Source organism: Microtus oregoni, unplaced genomic scaffold (genome assembly GCF_018167655.1).
Source record: "Microtus oregoni isolate MIOR12 unplaced genomic scaffold, Mior012 000032F_ref0000030, whole genome shotgun sequence".
NCBI lineage: Eukaryota > Metazoa > Chordata > Mammalia > Rodentia > Cricetidae > Microtus > Microtus oregoni.
In genome coordinates this window covers 11864235-11885577 of record NW_024543091.1, presented here as the reverse complement: position 1 = coordinate 11885577, position 21343 = coordinate 11864235, and the positions used below count along the sequence as shown (strand labels likewise).

The following is a 21343-nucleotide window of genomic DNA, read 5'->3' as shown; positions in this document are numbered from 1 at the left end:
TGCGGGAATGGCTGTCAGGGCGTGGTCCCGTGAGGGTGTTGTTGGAGCTGGGGGTAAAACTCAGCTGGCAGCGTGCTCGCCTCTGTGGACAAGGTGCCACATAAACCAGGCAGGGGGCCACATGTCTTTTCACCCCAGCACTGGGGAGGGGGAGGCAGGAACATCTGAAATTCAAGGTCATCTTCAGCTATGCAGCAAACTTGTGACCAGCCTGAGTTAAGTGAGACTCTCTTTTTCATGACAGAAGGTGAAATGGTAGCTGGTGGACAACTTTAACCAAGTGGTCAAAGTCACCATCAATGGCAGAGCGACAGATGGTAGCAGGTGTCTCTAAAATTCTCCCTGTGGGGTTCCTGATAAGAGTCCCTGGGCAGAATCTCATCACGAGTGAGCACCAGACAAGGACTGGAGAGCCCCGAGGGATACCCTGAATGACCTGAAGCTTGCCTTTGCTGCAAAGGGTGGTGTTGGGTAACGCAACTTGGCAAGGCCTGTAGGTTAGCCATCACTAATTCCTGATTATATATACTATATAATATATATAACATGCAGATATATACTATATATTAAATATTATAATACTATATATAGTATATAAGATATACTATGGTTCTATAAGACTGCTCTTTGGACCCAGAGGGAAGGTAAAAACACCAGAAGTGAGGTAGGGAAGATGTCCATGAGGGACACAGTTGTCACAGCCCTGGCTTCCAGCCTAGATCAGCCTGCCCCTGCTTCCTCCCGTGGAAGATTAGCTCAACAGCCAACCGCCCTGACTGCGGGAACCAGGCCTTCCCTGAGCTGCACCCCTCCTTCTTCCTGCTTGCCAAAAGGCTCAGGAGCCCAGGTCTTTCCTGGCTCAACCACTAACCAACAAGAGAGTGGTCCCTTCAGCTGCCTCCCGTGGAGAGGAGTCCCTGAACCCTGCCGACCTTTGTCTCCCAAGGGCTTCATCTCCTCACCACATCTTGGCTAGCATCAGCCACACCTCTCTAAGCTCATTGAGCTATTTCTTGGCCTCAGGGAAAAGGACACAGGTCCCAGCCCCCAAGAGACTGCGTGGGGAGGAAATCTGACCTGGTGGAATGACGTCATGAGCAGGTTCTGTCCAGACTTTGAGGACAGTGTTGATTAATCTTCAGCAGCCTCACACGGTCATCATTTGATCAGTGTTTGTATGATGATTCCTGCAGCTCCCACCATGCCCCGGGCTTTGACAGGCACAGGGACAGTTACATTCAGCTTACTGCCAGGCAGCAAGGTACACAGTGTGGGGTGGTTTTGATGAAGTCAGCTTCCCTTGTGAGCAGAAAGCAGTAGAGTCTGGGGATGGATGGTTCCCTCGGTAAAGTACTTGCCTTGGAAGCACTAAGACCTGAGTTCAGTCCCCAGCACCCCATAAAACTGCCTGATGTGGTGGCATGTGCTCGTAACCCCAGCGCTATGGAGACTAGAGACACGAGGATCCCTGGCCAGTTCATCCAGCCCAGTTGGTGACTTCCAGGCCAAGTGAAAGACCCTGCCTCAAATATTGTTCCTGAGGATGACACCTGAGATTGTCTTCTGGCACGCCTGCGTGCGCGCGCGCACACACACACACACACACACACACCCCGAAAGGCAAAATCCTCAAGTTCCAGCCTGGCTCCCAGCAAGTCTGTGTAAACCTCGGTCTCTGCCTATTCCACAGAGACAGCAGCCTTACCCTATTGTTTCCTCTGCCCGTCTCTCAGGGCCAAGAGGAAAGTCTACATAGTGCTCTAGAAATATCAAGTAGTCTTGTGCTACCTCTGCTCTCTAACCTTAGAAGAAAGTGTTGCAAGGCCTAAACATCAAGAAGAGGACGTTAGGGAGCCAGAGACTTTCCTGGGACCACTGTGGCCCGGAGCCTGGCCCTGGGAAACAGAACTGATTGTGGCCTTGTCTTTGCAGTGCACCAGGTGGCTGAGCGGGTGGAAGCCCTGGGCCAGTTCGTCATGAAGACCAGAAGGACCCTCAAAGGCCACGGAAACAAAGTCCTGTGCATGGATTGGTGCAAAGACAAGCGGAGGATCGTGAGCTCGTCACAGGTACCGCACGAGGTTATCACATCCACTCAGGGTGAGACAGTATTCCAATCACACAGCTCAGAAGGAAAGAGCCATCTGGTCCTCTTTATGACCTTGCCTACTCTCCAAGGGATGTGAGCGAGTTAATCCTCCTGCAGCGCTGAAGCCGTATGTCAGTGTTGGAGCCCTTGTCTGGCAAGCAGTGCCTTGGGGTTGATCCCCAGCACTGGACAGACAGATGCTCCGACACCCTGGGGAATGTCACTGGCTTTGAATTAGTGATGGAAGAAATCCTCTTGACTCTGTCTGACTCCTTTGATGGTGCATTCAGAATCATTTCTCCCTAAGCATGTCACAGGGTCTCCTTTGTGAGTGAAGCCATTTTTAAAGGTCTTTCCCCACCTCAAGGGGGCCATAAATGAGTGAGATCCCACTAATGGCTTTTTCCATTATAAAAAAGTGTAGTTCTTTAAAACAGGGTCTCAGTATGTAGTTCCGGTTGGCCTGGAAATTGCTATGTAGACCAGGATGGCCTTGAACTTAGATCCACCTGCCTCTGCCTCCTGAGCATTGGGATTAAAGGTGTGTGCCACCACACCTCAGTGGTTTATTCTTATTGTGCTTAATAATAAGAAATTTATGTAACTATTTGAAATACATAGTTTCTTGTATAGCTTATGCAGTTTATTTTTATATCTTATATGTCCCTTGCTGCATAAACACATCACCCCAAAACTGAGATAGAAGATTCAGCTCTGAGGTCCAGCACTTGCCAGACGAGCACAAAGCCTTGGGTTCCATCCCCAGCACTGAACTAAATTACCCCCAAATGAGGCAGCCTAGCACAAGGGTGTCATATGTCACAGGATTTCTGAGTTGGACACCTGGGCATTGCTTCTTACTCCACTGTGAGGTTGCTGAAGATGTAGGTGTGGCTACAGTCGGCTGTCTGTGTGACACCGCTCAGGATGCCTTGCTCACATGGCCATTGGCAGCTGACCTCCCTTACAGCAGGTGACCCAAGAGAGGGAAACAGAAGCAGCCAGAGCTCTTTTGTGACCTAGCCATGGAACTGGCCTTCCATTTTTTCCTGTCATGTCGTTTTGGGCACATAGAACATCTCTGATAAAATAAGGAGGGAAACTGACTCCTTCAGCTTAATAATTAATTGTATGTGTAGTTTTAGGTTAGATATTGCCTTAGTTAGGTTTCTATGGCTGTGATAAAGCCCCGGCACAAAAGCTACTTGGGGGAGGATGTGGTATTCCAGTTTACCTGCTTCAATCACAGTCGGCCATGAAGGAGATGCAAGGCAGGACCTCAGGACGTGGACCTGAAAGCAGGCACCGAAAGCAGGCACCGAAACAGGCTCTAAAGGATCACTGTGTACTGACTTGCTCCTAGACTCAAGCCACCTCCATGCCTCAGCTGCTGTCCTCGGTGGTTGTTTCGTGGTACTGGCATCTCCAAAACATTGGTTTCTCCACTGCAACTTGGCTGCACCTTCCCCAGTAACCTCCTCTGGGCTCTCATCAGGGCCTGTAACACTGCTGCATAGTGGCATGCCTTAACTGCCCTTTATGACTCCTTCAGTCCTGGGTATGCCACTGCTGCCGAGGCTGAACTTTTCCAGTGGCCTCTTTCTCCCTCAGGGCCCCAGCCTTGCCACATAGTGCCAGGCCTCGGCTGTTCTCCATGACCCTCTGTGCCCTCAAAACCAGTGCCACCTGAGTGACTCTTACACATTACCAAGTTCAGCTGCCAGCGTGAGGTACAACCTTGGCTGTCTCTGGACCACAGGATCCATGTGCCGACCTGAGGAAACACTTCTCAGAAAGTTTTGTTTTAATGGAGCTGGTCTCTTATTAATCGCCACCAGGCATGGTAACATGGACCTACAATCCCAGCCCCTCAAAGATGGAGGCAGGAGGATCAGGAGTTCAAGGTCATCCTTGGTTACATGAATTTAAGGGCAGCCTGGGCTACATATGACATTGTCTCAAACAAACAGAAATTTATGAACCTATATATTCTATAGATCAGACTCAGATAGATAGATAGATTATTTATACAGTGTGTGTGTGTGTGTGTGTGTGTGTAATATGCGTGTGTTTGTTTGTATATGTATATATATAAGGTTTTACCACACATCTGGATCTGGCTCACCTCTTCCAGACAAGGGTTTATCTTTCCTTAATAACCATTGTAGGTATAAAATTGTACATGTACTGGAGTGGAAATACTTGTATTGCTTTTTCAGAGGACCCAGGTTCAGTTCCCATCACTCACTTCAGGTAGCTCACAGTGCTCTATAATACCAGCTCCAGGGGATGTAGTGACCTCCTTTGGCCTGTGTGGACACTACACTCACGTGCATATATGCACACTCTCTCTCTCCTTTCCTCCCTCTCTCTCTTTCCTCCCCCCCCCCCCATACACACACCCAAATACGTAAGCGAAAATCTTTTTAAAAGAGAGTGTGCATGCTCCAGTGACCCACCTGCTGTGGCATCTGTCAGTTGCATGCTGGATAGGACAAGTGTTATTAGTGTGGCGTGTGACGTATAGATCTAGCATGTCATGTTGCGCTTGCTTTTTATTTTATAGCAGTAACAAATCTATCACCCATACATATTAAAAATACCAGAGAATAGAACTGAGTTTTGACTCCCGTTTCAATTATTACCTTAATTAAACTTTATTTACTGTTTAGCTTTTTGTTTTTTTTTTTTTGACAAGGTCTTACTTTGTAGGCTAAACTGTCCTCATACATTCACTCCCCTGCCTCATCCTCTCAAGTGTCCTACCCACCTTACCATTTTAGTGCCTTTTTGCCTGGTCTTTTCTTATATGAAGAAGTTGCTACTTAGCTATTTGACTTTTAAATCTCTACAAGCATATCAAGTGTGGGGGATTTCCTGTCACTCACCCGCCTCGTTAAAAGGCAGGGTCTCCTGTTCCCAGGCTGGCCTCAAAATCACTGTTACCTTGGATAACCTTGAACTTCTGACCCTCCTGCCTCCCCCTCCCAAGTGCTAAGATTACGGGTGTGCTCCCCCACTCCCAGTTTGTGGATCACTGAGAACCGAACCCAAGACTTCATACATGCCAGGCAAGCACCCCAGTGACGCCGCTACACCCCAACCCCTCGTGTGCCACTCTTACTGGAGAAGGAAGGGGAGGCCAGGCCACATGGCCCCTTCTGAGTACACTCCGTGCAACCCCTCTGCTCGAGAGAGACAGGGGGATATGAGTGGAAGTGTTGGATGGAGGCTGGAAACACTGAAGATTCTGGAACAGTCTTTGAGTTATCAGCAACTTTCTGCCTTTAACAAAGGAGATTAATCACCCTGATGAGTAGGAATAGGGGTTGTGGGTGGAGGTAAATTCTCCCCAGGTATGTGGGCGCCTGGCAAGCTCATCAGCTTGTGGAAGATCACAGTTTGATGGGACTCCAGAGTGCACAGTGGGTAGGCGGTGGGGAATGGCAGGCAGTGAGGCGGAGGAAACCACCATATTGACTCTGTATCCCTGTCTGCAACGTGGGCTCTAGGTGCCGAGACCCCTGGTGTGCAGGCTCAGAGCCCCTGTCCTATGGTGAGTTGGCTTTTCTAATCCATCCTGTGCCAACTGTTTGACCATTTAGGCAGAAGTTAGAGACAGACACCTGAGCCCAGGGATCTTCAAAGGCCCCAGACTATGCACTTCGGCCGTAGACACTCAGCATTATCCTGGCTTCTCCCACCAGATGTGGTAGAGAAAGGATCTATCACTTTGCCATCTGATCTTGCTTCTGCCCTAAGAAGTATTTCCTAGCCCATTTCCCTGTCTCATTCACCACCTGAACTTCCAAATGGCTTGAGGGATTAAAAAGTTGAGCTTGAACCAGGCACAGTGGTACTGCCTGTAAGCCCAGCCAGCACTCACAAAGCAGGCAGAGCCAACGTTCAAAGTCATCCTGAGCTACAGGTCAAGGTCAAAGCCAACCCAGACAAAAAACGTAAAGCGGGGAGCCAAGCCTTCAAAGAGCTCTCTGAAAAACCCAGCCCCACTTCCTCCCTAAGTGGAAGGGTCTTAATCATCCTGGATTTCAGCTGCCTCCCTTGCTGCCCATGAGGACTCGGTGTTCCGTGGACTTCTGTTCCATTTCTGGTAAGAACGCACTGGCAGGTGCCCACTCCTGAACTGTTGTTTCTTCTCTCTCCAGGATGGGAAGGTGATTGTGTGGGATTCCTTCACGACTAACAAGGTGAGGTGTCCCTCCCCACCACATCCTGGGCCTCGGGTTCCCAGCCTCACTCCCTAGAGGACCACAATCCCAGACCAGACAGGCACAGTGAGAGAAATTTGCTAATCCCCCACGCTTGACCCTGGTGTTTGTATTAAGACCTGTGTGGAAGTGCCTGTTTCTCACTGCTGACTGTACTACTGTTTCAGGAGCATGCTGTCACCATGCCCTGCACGTGGGTGATGGCGTGCGCTTACGCTCCGTCGGGATGTGCCATCGCTTGTGGGTAAGTTTCCCAAATGTCCATTAGCCACAAAATACTGTTTTGCTTTGTATAGTCAAGTATTCCAAAATCCAAACGATCCAAAAACATTTCTGACACAGGCCTGTACTTTCCCACCGAGACAAGCTTTCTCTGTGCAGTCCTAGCTAACCTGGAACTCACTCTGTAGACCTGGGCCAGCCTCGAACTCCGAGATCTCTGTCCTTTCTAACCATGAAAAACAGTTAAGTCCAGCATGAGCAGCCCTTAGAAACAGCTGACCAAGAGCTGTCGTGAACAACAAAAAGCAGTCAGAAGTCCAGGGAGAAGGCTCAGTGGATAAAGGAATGTGAGGACCTGAGTTCAGACCCCGTCACCCACATGAAAACCTGGACAGGGGCCCACAGATGGCTCAGAGAGTAACTGAGCTTGCTGTGCAAGCTGGTGGCCTGAGTCCAGTCCCTGGGTCCCACTGTGGATGGAGAGGCCTGACTCCTGAAAGTGGAGCTCTGACTCCACATGTGTGCTGTGGTACATTCCTCTCCCTTCCTCCTTCCCTCCTTCCCTCCTTCCCTCCCTCCCTCCCTCCCTCCCTCCCTCCCTCCGTGTCTCTCTCTCTCTCTCTTTGGGGGAGATATAAATGTGTACCTTGATCTATGTAGAATTAAATGCCATGTCTGCATCTAGATCTGCGTTTGCTCCCACACACTTGTTTGTGGATCCAAAAGAATTCCCAGTTTCATATTTGTGGGTTTGTTTCCGTTTGACTATAAATTAGATCTTCAGAGTCAAAGCGGAGAGCTTTTAATGTAAGATGCTGCTGAAAAAAAGAAGTTTGCAAAGTCAGTACAAATGAGAAAGGATGCATGTTGCTTGTCCTTCCGTGTCAGCCTTTGGTTCCTCTGTCTTCTGTGCCAGGGGTCTGGATAATAAGTGTTCCGTGTATCCACTGACATTTGACAAAAATGAGAACATGGCTGCTAAGAAGAAGTCTGTTGCTATGCACACAAACTACCTGTCTGCCTGTAGCTTCACCAACTCGGACATGCAGGTAAGTGCTTGCATTACCCTGGGGCACCCCCTTGCACAGGTAAGTGTTCACACTACCCCAGGGCACCCCCTTGCAGCAGGTAAGGGCTCACATTACCCCAGGGCACCCCCTTGCAGCAGGTAAGTGCTCACACCACCCTGGGGCACCCCCTTGCAGAACACATCTGGGAACTGCAGGGTAAGGCATGCCCTGTGTGCTGCAGGCTCCAGAGGTTGTTTCTCCTTGGTCACTCTTCTTAATAAAATCAGAAAGGAAAACCAGGAGAACTTGGGTAGAGTTAAACTCTGCTGATGCAGTGAGCACGCTGCTTCAGTTGCATGAAGGTAGAGTACAGCCTGTAACGCAGACAGCACAGCATTCCACAGCTGCTGGGCTTCAGGGCTGAGCACTGCATGCATCTCCCTGGCCACGTTTTACACTTTCATTTTTACATTTCTTTTCAGATTTATTTTATGTATATTAAGTGTTTGCCTGCTTGTATGTCTGTGTACCACATGCATGCAGTGCCCACAGAAGCCAGAAGAGGGCATCAGATCGCCTGCAGGAAACCAAACACCCCACTACCACCACACACCACTCCCCCTCTTCTCTGCAAGAGCAGCCAGTGCTCTTAGTCTCTGAGCCATCTCTCCAGCCCTTATACTCTAATCTTAAAAAATAAAAATAAAAGTTGAGGCTAGAGAAATGGCCTCATAACTAGCTTAGGTATCCCAATAGACGCCTATAACTCCAGCTATGAGAGATCTGACTCCTAATTTTTACTTCTACTCTCAAAGGCACACACACACACACACACACACACACACACACATTTTTCCTCCCTCACACACACACATAATTTTTTTTAAAAAGCCTTTTAAAAAAAAAGGCAAGAACAAAGCCGGGCGATGGTGGCGCACGCCTTTAATCCCAGCACTCGGGAGGCAGAGGCAGGTGGATCTCTGTGAGTTCGAGACCAGCCTGGTCTACAAGAGCTAGCTCCAGGACAGGCTCCAAAACCACAGAGAAACCCTGTCTCAAAAAAAAAAAAAGGCAAGAACAAAATGTTATGGGCATCATTCAGTCTGCGCCCTGTCTTGCCACAGCAAGGGCACAGCGCTAACACGCCGACTGCATGTCTTTGGCGGGTTGTGACTGCTCTCATAGTTGAGGCAGCCGTACAGACCTGCACGGCAGGCAGGAACCTGGATTAGGACCTGGTAGTGCTGAGCTGGAAGCCCAGCAAGCCGAGGGTCTTCAAGTGAGACCTGGTGATCAAGCTGTTAACCTTGGTAAGTAAGTTATTATATGGCTGGCCCTGTCTTCCAGGAAGAGTATTTCCTGGAGCAAGCAGATGTGTGTGTGTGTGTGTGTGTGTGTGTGTGTGTGTGTGTGTCCGTGTCCATGAATGTGTTCACATGCATACATGTGCATACATGTGGAGGGCAGAGATCAGACTCAGTGGTTGATCCTTATGAGCCATCTGCCATATTTTTTGAGACTGGATCTCTCTTTAGGCCTCGGGGCTCCCCAGTTAGGATAGGATGGTCGTCCAGCAAGACCTGGGACTCATCTGTCTTAATCAGAAGTGTGAACCACTGCAGGGCTCCAACTTTACAAAAGAAACAAATAACAAAAAAACCTCCCACACACTCTGACTTTCCACCTATAGGAGAGACTTCTCAGCATTTACCCTCTGTGTCTGTGTGTGAGTGTGTGTGTTCACGCGCACTTCTGTATTCTGGGGAAGGTTAAGTCTTTAGTAACCTTCCTCAGCACTCTCTCTCTTCACGCAGATCCTGACAGCCAGTGGTGATGGGACATGCGCCCTGTGGGATGTGGAGAGCGGACAGCTACTGCAGAGCTTCCATGGCCATGGGGCTGACGTCCTCTGCTTGGACCTGGCCCCCTCAGAAACTGGAAACACCTTCGTGTCTGGGGTAAAGACAAGGAAAATCTCTGGGGTCTTCTATCCACTAGGGAGGTAGATGCTGGCAGTTCTTTGTCCTCGGGTCTGGTCCTGTCTCTTTCCTAGAACTGTTCAGCTCCCTGGAATGGAGATCTGGAATGTTCTGTTCGAATGCTGCCACTCAGGGCTCAATTGTAGGCCACTGGGCATGTACAATGCATGTTAAGATGAGCTAGTGCTGGCATATCACTAGGCTGCCGGGGGTGGGAGAGACACAGGAAACACTCCCATCCCACATCTCTTGGTCACCATCCTTCTCTCGCCCTTGGGTGCAGGAAACAGAAGGGGAACTATAGGAATCAGTGTCCATGGACCCTAACTGGTTTCATCTAGAAGCTTAGCATACTTCACTATAGCACTTGCTGCCCCTTCTCCCAGATGGTACCCACATTAGATGAAAGAGTTTGTAGCGTGTGTTGTGTGGTTGGGAGGGATGCCAGCTCGCAGACCTGTCTCCCCTGGTCAGGAGACGGTGGTAATTTCTGTAGCCAAATGCCACAAAGCTCTCTACTGCGAGCTGCCCGGGCAACAGCCTTGGGAGACAAGCCATTAAGAGCCTCCCATTGCTCATGGGGAGAGATCCTGATTTTCTTCTCGTTTTGGCCGTCCATACATGCCTTCCCCCTGTGCCTTTGTATAACTGCATCGTCCCTGCTCCACCACACTGCTCTCTTGAAGTGACCACTCTCTCTGTAGACTATATTATCTCTGCATACATGAGCTCAGTTCACCTTAGTGTCCACTAGGAGGTTGGAGATACTTGAATTGTATTGTCTCGGTCCTCAGTGAAACTCTCAGGGCGCTATACCCCAGAACAGGTGCTCCTCAGATGTCACTGGACCTCTTTATACCTTTGAAGCCCACTAACTTGAATGCTTTAAGCCATCAATTCATCTAACTGTTGAGAGAATGCCTTTTGCTATTCAGGCTCTGGGAATTTATCAAAGAGCTCCTAGCATCTTGATAGCAAAATATGGAAATTTTTTTGCTTATGGTTTATGAATGACTCAGAGAGAGCATGTAATTTTCAGGATTGAGACAGAAGGCCCGGGGGGGGGGTGACTTTCTACTGACGCCCCCAGTTGTTCAATGGCAGGCCTATGAAGAGGCCCTGGGACAGCTGTTTCCCAGGTTGACATGCTGCTGAGGTACAGGTGACCCAAAGGAACCCCATTTCTAACTCTGCTGAGGGTTGGCTTTGCAGTCCCAACAAAGCCGAGGCTCTTGGCTGCTTGGTTTTGATGCCACCAACCTATCCCTTAGTGTCAACAGCCTGGGCTCCCCCACCCCCACCACATGCACCATTTGCTTGCTATGGGCTTAGGGAAGGGAAAGGAGAAAATGGAAGAGGAGTGAAGGAGAGTGAAAAGCCCAGGAGGAAGGAGGGAGGAAACCCTGAAGGTCTTACTCCAACTCAGAGATACACAAAAGAGGGAAAGACACTAAGGGTGTGTGTGTGTCTGTGTGTGTGTTTCTGTCTGTGTGTGTGTCTGTGTGTGAAGAAACCTGCCCGCTCTTCTATCCTGAGATCCCTCGGTTCTGTCTCCTCAGCCTCACTGGGTGGAGGCGCTTGTTCAGGCTCATCCCTGTCTGTATATGGTACTTGCAGTGGATAACTAACCAGGCGATCTTCTATTTGCAGGGTTGTGACAAGAAGGCCATGGTGTGGGACATGCGCTCTGGCCAGTGTGTGCAAGCCTTTGAAACTCATGAATCTGACGTCAATAGTGTCCGGTCAGTGAGCAAAATGCTTGAGATTCTCTGTCCTGGGGCTTGACCCAGGGCGTAGATCACATGCATGGACGCACACACATCCCAGAGGTTACCTGAAGAGAGAGGGCTCCTTAACAGGAAAGGTTCCAGGTTCCAGGAACACTTAATCCACTTGCTTTAGAGCAACCTCTATCCTCCCTGAGTGAGCCAGTATTTCTTGACCATACTTAATAGGTGTATACATGCCAGGCATTTCCTCAGAAGTCGGATTACAGCATGATAGACAAGGCCTCTGTCACCCTTCAGGAAAAAGATACACACACATACAACGAGGTGAAAATAGAACAGGGGTATGAGTGGATGGGCTGCTTCTTAGAGGGTGACTGCCTCTGAGGAGGTGATTTTAAGTTGAAGAGCCAGGCTTTCAAATTGTTAAGGAAGGGCATCAGGGTGACATGAGCCACACTGTAAGAACCCTGTGCTCAGGGAGCCCCAGTCTCCAATCGGGACCGTCAGCGGTGGCCTATTTGTTTAGACAGGGAAGGCTAGAGGAAGTGTAGAGGGAGCTGGGCAGAAGCTGCACGGGGCTACTTCAGTTGAGAAAACCCTAGACAGTTTGGTTGGTAGAGAGCTCTATGAGGTTCCAGAAAAGAGTTGGGACTTCACATGTTCAAAAGGTGCCACAGCCATGGCTAAATATAAAACATCTTTCTGCTCAGAGTCCTAAGAATTGCCATTGTTCTTGGTGAGAAAACACCAGACATGCTCCTCTGAGTTCAGTTTCCTACACCCTCGTCAGGTGACCCCCAACTGCCTCTGATTCCAGCTCCAGGAAATCCAATACTCTCTTCGGACACTTGCACTCACGTGATCATAACCTAACACACATACACCGCGCGCACACACACACACACACACACACGTGTGTGTTTTAAAAAAAACCCACATAATATAGTCACACCATGGTGTGGGGCAGACAGAGCTAAACATCGTGGGCATTTTTCTTCCAGCATTTCTGTTCTCATCCCCTTGAGTCAGAACTCTATAAAATCAAGCTTACTGGAGCCAGGGGAAGAAGGCTCATTTGGTAAATCACTTGAGGACCCAACTTCAATCTCTTAACCACTGAGCCATCTCTCCAAACGCCCCCCAACTTCGATCTCTATCAACCACATTAAAATGCATAGTAGCAGGTGGCTATAATCCCAGCCCTGAGGAGGCAGAGATAAGAGACTTCTGGGGGCTGAGTAGCCAGCCAATCTAGCCTGACTGGTGAACTCCAGGTCACTGACAACCCCACTCAAAAGTGGAGGGTCGCATTACACAGGACCAGATTTTTACATTGTATGGCAGCTAGAATTTTAGGCTACAATTGGCACCTGCTGCACAGAAGGTGGTCACCTAGCCTTTTGAGACAAAACTGACGCCATCCTGAACAAATGGTCAGGATAATGTCGTTCTGCTCCTTCTTTGTAATTTGGGAGGTCACCTGGGAAAGAGGTATTAGTCTATCCTGAGATTGACAACTGAAACTGTCCTACACCTTCTAGATGCACGTGCACACACACCTACACAAATGTATGCATTAAAAGAAATAACAAAGTTTCCAATTCATTAGTATTTTTAATTATAATCTCCCCATGGACAAACTGTGGGGTGGAGGCCATTTATAACCAGAAAGAAGATGCTTTGAAAGAGGTGGGGATGCCTCTGAGTGTGGGCAGAGTGAAGGGCTTAAAGACACTTGTTCATGGGATGCTGTGCTGGGAGAATGCTTAACTAGTGTACCCAGAGTTCTCTCTCTAGCGTGGCATAGAACCAGGTGTTGCACCTCACTCCTGTATTCTCAGAACAGAACAGAGGAGGTGGAGGCAGGATGATCACAAGTTCAAGGTCATTCACCTACAGAGTTCAAGACTAGCCTGGGCTACATGAGACCCCATCTATAATAAATAAATACCCTACTCCGTGCTGAGCACTGAAGTGACAGTGGGAACAGCCACAGCCACCGTTCCTTGATTGCTTTTTATTTGATAGCATTGCCGATTCTTGGGACTCCCTGCCCTGTTAGATCTTCACCCAGAAGACAGGCTTTATTACCCTCACTTTTCAGATGAGGAAACCAGGCTGGGAAAGTTGATGTCCCTGCCCAAAGCACTGCACGTAGTGACAGTGCTAGTGGCTGAGGTGGCTGTCTGTCTGACTGTCGTGCCTGTGCTCTGAGCCACACTTGGGGAATCAGGTGCATCCCAGGGCTCCTGCTTTGTTCCGTGCCTACGGTGAATGTGGGTTATGGCATTTGGCTCTTGGCACACCTCTCTGTAAGGCGGTCCGCTGTCCCGAGTTTGCTGGAGGAACAGGAGAGGCTGGTGGACACACCACATGAGACTCCCCTCTAGCTTGTGCAAGAGTCCTCCTGAGTCCCAGAAGTGCAGCTTCTGGGTCGGAGACCCTGAGCCAGGATGCCTTCCTTGGGGTTCTAGGGGCGGGGGTCAGTGGCTGGGGATGACTGCTCCCCATAACAGATTTTCTGCCAACTCTCTCTGCAGATACTACCCCAGTGGAGATGCCTTTGCTTCTGGGTCCGATGATGCAACGGTATGTTTCTCAGTTATTGAGAGCCCTTTCAAGGCAGAGGGGAGAGAGAATAGCTTGTTTTTGCTTTCTTTCTTTATTTACTTGCAAAAGTGGCAGGGTATTTTATTTAAAACAAAGCAACAGAAGGGACCAGGAAAGCACCAGGCCTTAATTTTTTTTTTCAAATTTTATTTGAGTATTTTTATGCGTATGGATGTTTTACCTGTTTGTGTGTCTATGCACCACATGTATGTTTGGTGCCTTTGGAGACCAGAAGAGGGCACTGGGATGCCCTGAGATTGGAGTTACAAGTATGAGCCCCCATCTGGGTATTTAAAACCTGATCCTCTGGATTAGCAAGCCGCCTGTGATCTTGATAACGGTGGAGCCACATATCCAACCCTTTAGCTTTGTTTGTTTGTTTGTTTTTGTTTTCCAAGACAAGGTTTCTCTGTGGAGCAGCTCAGACTGTCTTGGAACTCACTTTGTAGACCAGGCTGGCCTCAGACTCACTGAGAGTCACCTGCCTCTGCCTCCCAAGTGCTGGAATTACAGGCGTGCCCCACCACCGCATGGTACTTTATTTAATCAACTTGTTTTATGTGTAGTCACTGAAAAAAAAAAAAAAGAAGTAAATTAAATTACTCTCCTTTCCTAAGGAAAGCCACACAGTTTAACCTGGATGCTCTTTCTCTTTGCCAACACAATGTCTGTTTGTAGATTTATCTTTTTCACTGTACCGCAGCAGCTTGTGCACATTCTGCTGGGCCGAACAAGCACTTTTCGCTCCTGTATCCTCTTAATAATCGTCTGGCATTTCATGTTATTGGCATGCAGTCGTGTGCTCAAAGAGTCGTCAATCTGGAGGGAGCTCTTCCTAAGGTTTCCCCCCTGTTAAGAACACAAGCCCAGCAGGTGGTACAGGGCTTGCAACCACAGCACAAGGGAGGTGGAAGTAGGAGGGAGAACAGGAAGGAGTTCAAGGTCATCCTCAGCCAACAGCCAGCCTGGGCTACAAAGCAATAGACCTTGCTGTCAGTGAATATTTTCATTCCTCTGACTGTTTAAACTCTCGGACACTGGTTACTCACCTAAAAACAGGTTCACTCCTCATGGGTTCATTACAAGGGGCAAATTATGTTGACGTGTTTTTAAGAGAAAGCATAATGTCATTTCTTGTTGTTCTTAAAAATATCAAATAGGGGAGAGGCAGGGAGGGAAGCAGAGAAAAATGTAGAGCTCAATAAAAATCAATAAAAAATATCAAATAGCCTATTAAATAATAGGCTTCATTCTGAGCTGCTGCTGTGGAAGACATTACGAGAGAAATTAATGCATTTTAATAATAACAAAAATCTTAGGGCTGAAGAGATGGCTCGGAGTTTAAGGCTTAGTATCCTCCCATAGGATCCGAGTTTAATTCCCAGCACCCATGTCAAGTGACTTACAACCTCCTGTAACTCCATTTCTGGGGAATCTGACACCCTCTTCTATCCTCCTCACACACCCATACACATATGCATTCATACACACACACATGCACGCGTACACACACATGTCCATATTCGTCCATATTCACATAAATAATAAAATATTTTTTTAAAAAAACCTTATGTGTCAAAAATATGTAAATTTGGCCATGCCATTTCCTGGAAATAATTCTATTCCAAGGGTTCTGCTCCTAAGCTAATGTAACTTTATTTCTGACATCAACATGTATATAAAGAATTTTACATAAAAAGTTCATTACATGGCTTTGGGCAGTTCTATTGTTACTGCCCAACCCATTGCCCCTTGTAATATATTCAGAAACCAGTTTTCTTCCCACAAAAATGTTCGTCATAGAATTATGTATAAAAGAAAAAATTGGTCATAAGAAAAGCATTTAGCTGGCCCTGGCCTAACAGATTGAGACATAGCCACGTGGGGAATATTGGACAGACATGTAAATCATCTTCTTTGAAGACTAATTCTAGAAGTGCTTACCATGCAGTGTTGACAGAGACAGCAGGGAGGCGCTCACCCTGTCTACCTCCACACTTAGGGTTTCTGTTGCTGTGATGGAACACCATGACCTAAAGCAAGTCAGGGAGGAAATGGTTTATTTGATTTACACTTTCATATCACATTGTTCAGCATCAAAGGAAGTCAGGACAGGAACTCAAACAGGTCAGGAACCTGGGGCAAGAGCTGGCACAGGACATGGAGGGAAGCTGCTTATTGGCTTGCTTCTCATTGCTTGCTCAGCCTGCTTTTTTTTTTTTTTTTTTTTTGGTTTTTCGAGACAGGGTTTCTCTGTGGTTTTGGAGCCTGTCCTGGAACTAGCTCTTGTAGACCAGGCTGGTCTCGAACTCACAGAGATCTGCCTGCCTCTGCCTCCTGAGTGCTGGGATTAAAGGCGTGCGCCACCACCGCCCTGCTCAGCCTGCTTTTTTATACAACTCAGGACCACCAGCCCAGGAGTGGCCCCACCCGCAATGGGCTGGGCCCTCCTCCATCAATCACTAATTAAGCAAATGCCCTACAGCCCAAACTTCTTTTCTTCTTCCTAGAACTGAAGACCGAACCCAGGGCCTTGCATTTGCTAAGCAAAGGCTCTACTGCTAAGCTAAATCCACAACTCCTTATCTTAGGGAGGTATTTCCTTATTTAGGATACAAAGTGAGTTCCATGACATTCTTATGACTTTAGCATGTCAAGCTGATATAAAAGTATCCAGCACATATACTTAAAATAAAAAAGATACATAAGAAAGAACATTGCAGTCATTAGCAGATACCTCTAACTTGGGGCGACTTTCATTTCCTCGAGAATGAATTTCTAAGTATTTCGGAATGTTCCATGTTGACTGTGTGTGCTTCATCATGGAAAAGAAAGTAGGGTTTTATGTTTATCTCTGTCCCTGAAGGAACTTTCTACACTTGCTGTTTCTTTGAGTCTCTGCTGACCCATGGAGATTAACAGGAAATGGGGCTGAAGTATAAAATAACAGGAGAGAGAACTAAAAAGGTTTTCCTCCTGTCATGCCTCAAGCTACAGAGCTGCTGACCCCAATAGTAGTTCTGTGGTCTGCCCTTTGACCGACTGAAGTCAGAATGATTTGCACCTTTGTCTGTTTCTTTGAAGTGTCGCCTCTACGACCTGCGGGCAGATAGAGAGGTTGCCATCTACTCCAAGGAGAGTATCATATTTGGAGCATCGAGCGTGGACTTCTCCCTCAGCGGTAAGGTTTTATTTCAGAAACTTCTCCAGGAGTGTAGGCCTAAAAAGCAAAGCACCTCTCTGCCTAGCTTCGCCTCTCTGAGCCTTTTGTGGGGCAGTACACTCAGGCCACATCTGACCTTCAGATACCCTTCGCTTAACACACCCCCTTTCCCCTTTGTGCTGGGAAACTCTTTGCTGCCCTGCCCACAGCTGGGAGACAGCTAGCAGAAGCCAGGCCAGTGCTGATGGGGCACTCCCCTGTTCTGAGTCTACGCCTTTGCACACAAAATTACAGCCACTTCCTGGCACCTCTACACAGCTCCACTGTTCCTTCCCCGAAAGCATCGATCACCTTGTTTTAATCTCTGTAAACCCAAGTTGAAGGTTTAGAAATGACAGGAGTGTTCCTGCTTCCTCTAAAGCCCAGTGACATCCTACACACATTTGTTTTGTTTTCGTTTTTCAAGACAGAGTTTTTTCTTTGTGACAGCTCTGGCTGTCCTGGAACTCGCTTTGTCAACCAAGCCGGCCTCTGCCTCTGAGTGCTATGATTAAAGGTGTGTGCCGCCACCGCCTGGCTTCCTCCATCTCATGTGAGCCTGGCATGGTGGCTCCTACCACATGATGCTACAGTGATATTTCTGTCTGCCCCATGCTGTCCACAGAGGACAGTGACAGCTTTCTCCTGAACTGCAAAGGCAGCATACAGTGCCTGCTGCAGAGTGGGCCTAGATGAATCTGTTTATTGGATGGATGGATGGATGGATGGATGGATGGATGATGGATGGATGATGGGTGGATGGATGGATGGATGGATAATGGATGGATGGATGATGGATGGATGGATGGATGATGGATGGATAGAGGATGGATGGATGGATAAGTGGATAGATGGATGGATGGATGGATGATGGATGGATGGATGATGGATAGATGGATGGAGGATGGATGGATGATGGATGGATGGATGATGGATAGATGGATGATGTATGGAGGATGGATGGATGATGGATAGATGGATGAGTGGATGGATGGATGGATGGATGGAGAAATTCATTAGTAAGTGAGTGAGAATGAGTGACTGTCAAGGAAGGAGAAACAGGAACTGATTTAACCATTGCATCTTCTGCTTCTAGGTCGCCTGCTCTTTGCTGGGTACAATGACTACACCATCAATGTCTGGGATGTTCTCAAGGGCTCCAGGGTCTCCATCCTGTTTGGACATGAGAACCGCGTCAGCACTCTTCGAGTTTCTCCTGACGGAACAGCATTCTGCTCAGGGTCATGGGATCACACCCTAAGAGTAAGGAGATGTCCCGTTTCCCTGTGTGAAAGGAAAGGAAGGCCACCAGGGCTGTCAGCCAGCATTCTCATGTCCAGAGCTAAGGTAGATGCCAAGGGGGCATCTCTGGGAGGTCAGGAGCTTTGTCCACACACGTGTTCTAAGAGACCAAGAATGGTGCCGAAAGAATAATGGAACTTGAAGAACCCAAATGCTTTGTTTCATTTTCCCCTACATGTCTGATGTTGTTGTGATTCTGGCCTTGAGTAAGTCACAGGTTCCCAGTCACTGCTCCCTGTGCTGCAGGGTTCTCCACACTGGGACAGACTTCATGTGAGGAGGTGAAGGCCCCTGGGATGGCCTACTGATTGTGTGAATACTATTCCAGGAGAAGGGCCTTGTGGCTTTGGTCAGCTTTTCAACTCCCCTAGAGTCCCACCACCACAGCAAAAGGCAGGGAGGTGGGCGTCAGGTGTTCCTGGAACTTGGGAGTGCTGAGCACATTGCCCATTGCTATGCAAGATACCAGGTCTGACAGAGCCTTGTGTGAGGGTTTAGGGGTTGAGTTTGAGATAGATCTTTGGATAATGATCTTGATTAGGCTTGGACATATTTGGAGCATAATAATTTTAACATGGCTGGGCAGAGGGTGAGGGGCAGATTTTTAAAGAAAGTCTTAGGGGAGCCAACAAGATGTCTCATGGGTAAAGGTGCTTGCTGCCAAGCCCAGCAGCTTGAGTTTGAGTCCTGGAACCCACAGAGTGGTTGGAGAGAACTGGTGGTGCCCACAAATTACCCTCCGACCTACTTGCGTACACTACAGCGCACACAGACACATACACACTAAATCATGAATGAAGAACGCTGCACTAAGGCCTTAGGAAGTAAGCAGCCCTTCCTGTTCTGTTTATTTTAATGGGAGTAGGTTGAATGTCTAGTTTTGGGACAAATAGATAAAAAGATTTTTTTTGCAACGTTACAAACAAAGTTTAGTAGTGAGGTGTTGATGAACAACAGTGAGCTGGGAGGATTCGCATGGTTCAGTTCCCAGTCTAAGGCGTCGCCAGTGGCTGCCCTGCCGACGTTTAACTGAGGAGTAGGTGTCAGAGATGCTGAAGCCCTGGAGAGCCCTGTTTGGTGGAGTGTGTGAGTGGGAGGGGTGTGTGTGTGTATGTGTGTGCATGTATATCTGTGTGTATATGTGTGTGTGTATGTGTGTGCATGTGTGTCTGTGTGTGCATGTGTGTATGTATGTGTGTGCATGTGTGTGTACGTGTGTATGTGTGTCTGTGTCTGTGTGTGCATGTATGTGTATGTTATATGTGTGTATGTGTGTGTGGTATGTGTATGTATGCGTGTATATGTATATGTATGTGTGAGTGTGTACAGCCTGTTTTCCTCTGTTAAACTCAAGTTTTATGAATAACTACTACAAATGATCTATCTTCGTCTTCTCAGGTTTGGGCATAATCCTCTCACAGCGTGCACAAAGAACATGTGTCCTCCCATGTAGCTATGACTTCTAGAGGAGCCCAGGACTTCCCACAGGTTAGCTCATGGGAGCAACTTCACAGCTCAGCACTCACTCAGCCCTCCAGTGTCACCACGAAAACCGTCCCCTTCCTGGAAGTGCACCCCTGTAGGTCTCGGCACTTCGACTGTACCTTCGAGTCCTTGCTTCATCTCCAACACTCTGTAAAGTTTGTCTGTTTTTTAAGTTATTTCATCCAGTAGAGTTCCACATTTATCCACATTTAAACTGTCCCCCGTTGCTTCCTCGAATCCGGTCTGTCTTCAGAGCACTTTAAACTACCTTTTCTTGGCGTGGACTGTGGCTTCTAGAACCTTCCTCTGGACATGCCAGCTCTGTGGACTGTGAGAATGACTGTGCATTGGTCTGTCAGAGAAGAAAATTCCAGCTCCAACTGTGACTACACAGAACCACTTTTTAAAACTGTTTTTATGTAAAAGTATCTCTTTTTCCCAACCTGTTCAGTTGTATTTTTTTAGATGAAATGTTTTTGTCTGGGAGAGTCTTTCCAAAGGAAGCAGACGTGCAGAAAACAGGCCAGATGTCTGACTTGTGGCTCTGCGATAGTTGGTGGGCTAGGGCGGGGCAGTCCCCCACACTGGAGGGGAAAAACTGGTTGCCATTTATAGCTCAAACGCTGCCGAGAGCAAACAGAACCTTCTGCCGTGGGAAGACAAGACACTAAATGGGTTAAGCCTCCTAGTAGTGTTGTCAGAAATGCCGAAGTTAAAGTGGGTGTTGTCCGTGTAAATAATAACCGAGTGTCCTACACAGCAGCTGTACTAAGACTGATGGCCAGGTCATGAATAATAATGTCTTTGCTATCAAAGGGATGTCCTGTCTTTATTTGAGTCAGAAATTCCTTCTAAATGCTACTGCCTGTTTCTTATTACAAGGTCCCTGCTTTTTTCTTCCATTTTTCTTTCAAAGGTGTAGAGGTTTGTTCTTTTAGAAATGCCGTATCTAGTAAAATGTCATGTTAACAGACGTGGTGGCACACACTTTTAAGTCCAGGTACTTGGGGAGGGGGGTGGTTCAGAGGCAGGAGGAGGTGGCTTGAGTCCAAGAGCTCAAGGCCAACCTCAGTCACATGTGAGACCTCTGCTTTTCTTTGTGTGTGTGTGGGGGGGGGGGGGAGTTGTTTTGCTCTGTTTTGTCTTTTTATATTTAGTTGTTCATTATTTTATTCATTTATTTATTCTGTGTGTGTGTGGTGGATACCCATGCCACAGAAGACGTGTGGACGTCAGAGTGCAGTCAGTGGGAGCCTCTTCGCACCTTCCACTTATGGTGCCTGGGGATTGAACTCAGATCCTCCGGCTTAGTAAGAAGCACCCTTACCTGCTGAACAATCTCAGTGCCCCTTGTTTTGTTTTTTTTTTTTTTTATGAAACAATGTATTGTATATTCCCAGGCTGCCCTCAAATTTGCTGCATTGCCAAGTAGGATTGTAAACTTCTGGTGCTGGAACACTGCGTTTGTCAGCATGCACCACACAC

General features: G+C 47.9%; 1 protein-coding gene across 1 annotated transcript in view; it reads left to right on the top strand.

The window, feature by feature from the left end:
- Positions 1-20667, top strand: part of Gnb5 (G protein subunit beta 5) — a 31125-nt gene extending 10458 nt beyond the window's left edge. Inside the window, exons 2-11 of the mRNA XM_041679871.1 lie at positions 1933-2069; positions 6256-6297; positions 6486-6562; positions 7457-7589; positions 9365-9508; positions 11180-11271; positions 13800-13848; positions 16954-17050; positions 18168-18334; positions 19772-20667. Of these exons, the coding sequence (XP_041535805.1) occupies positions 1933-2069; positions 6256-6297; positions 6486-6562; positions 7457-7589; positions 9365-9508; positions 11180-11271; positions 13800-13848; positions 16954-17050; positions 18168-18334; positions 19772-19783 (950 nt within the window). The 3' untranslated portion in view covers positions 19784-20667. The remainder of the gene's footprint in view (positions 1-1932; positions 2070-6255; positions 6298-6485; positions 6563-7456; positions 7590-9364; positions 9509-11179; positions 11272-13799; positions 13849-16953; positions 17051-18167; positions 18335-19771) is intronic.
- Positions 20668-21343: the final 676 nt, after the last annotated feature.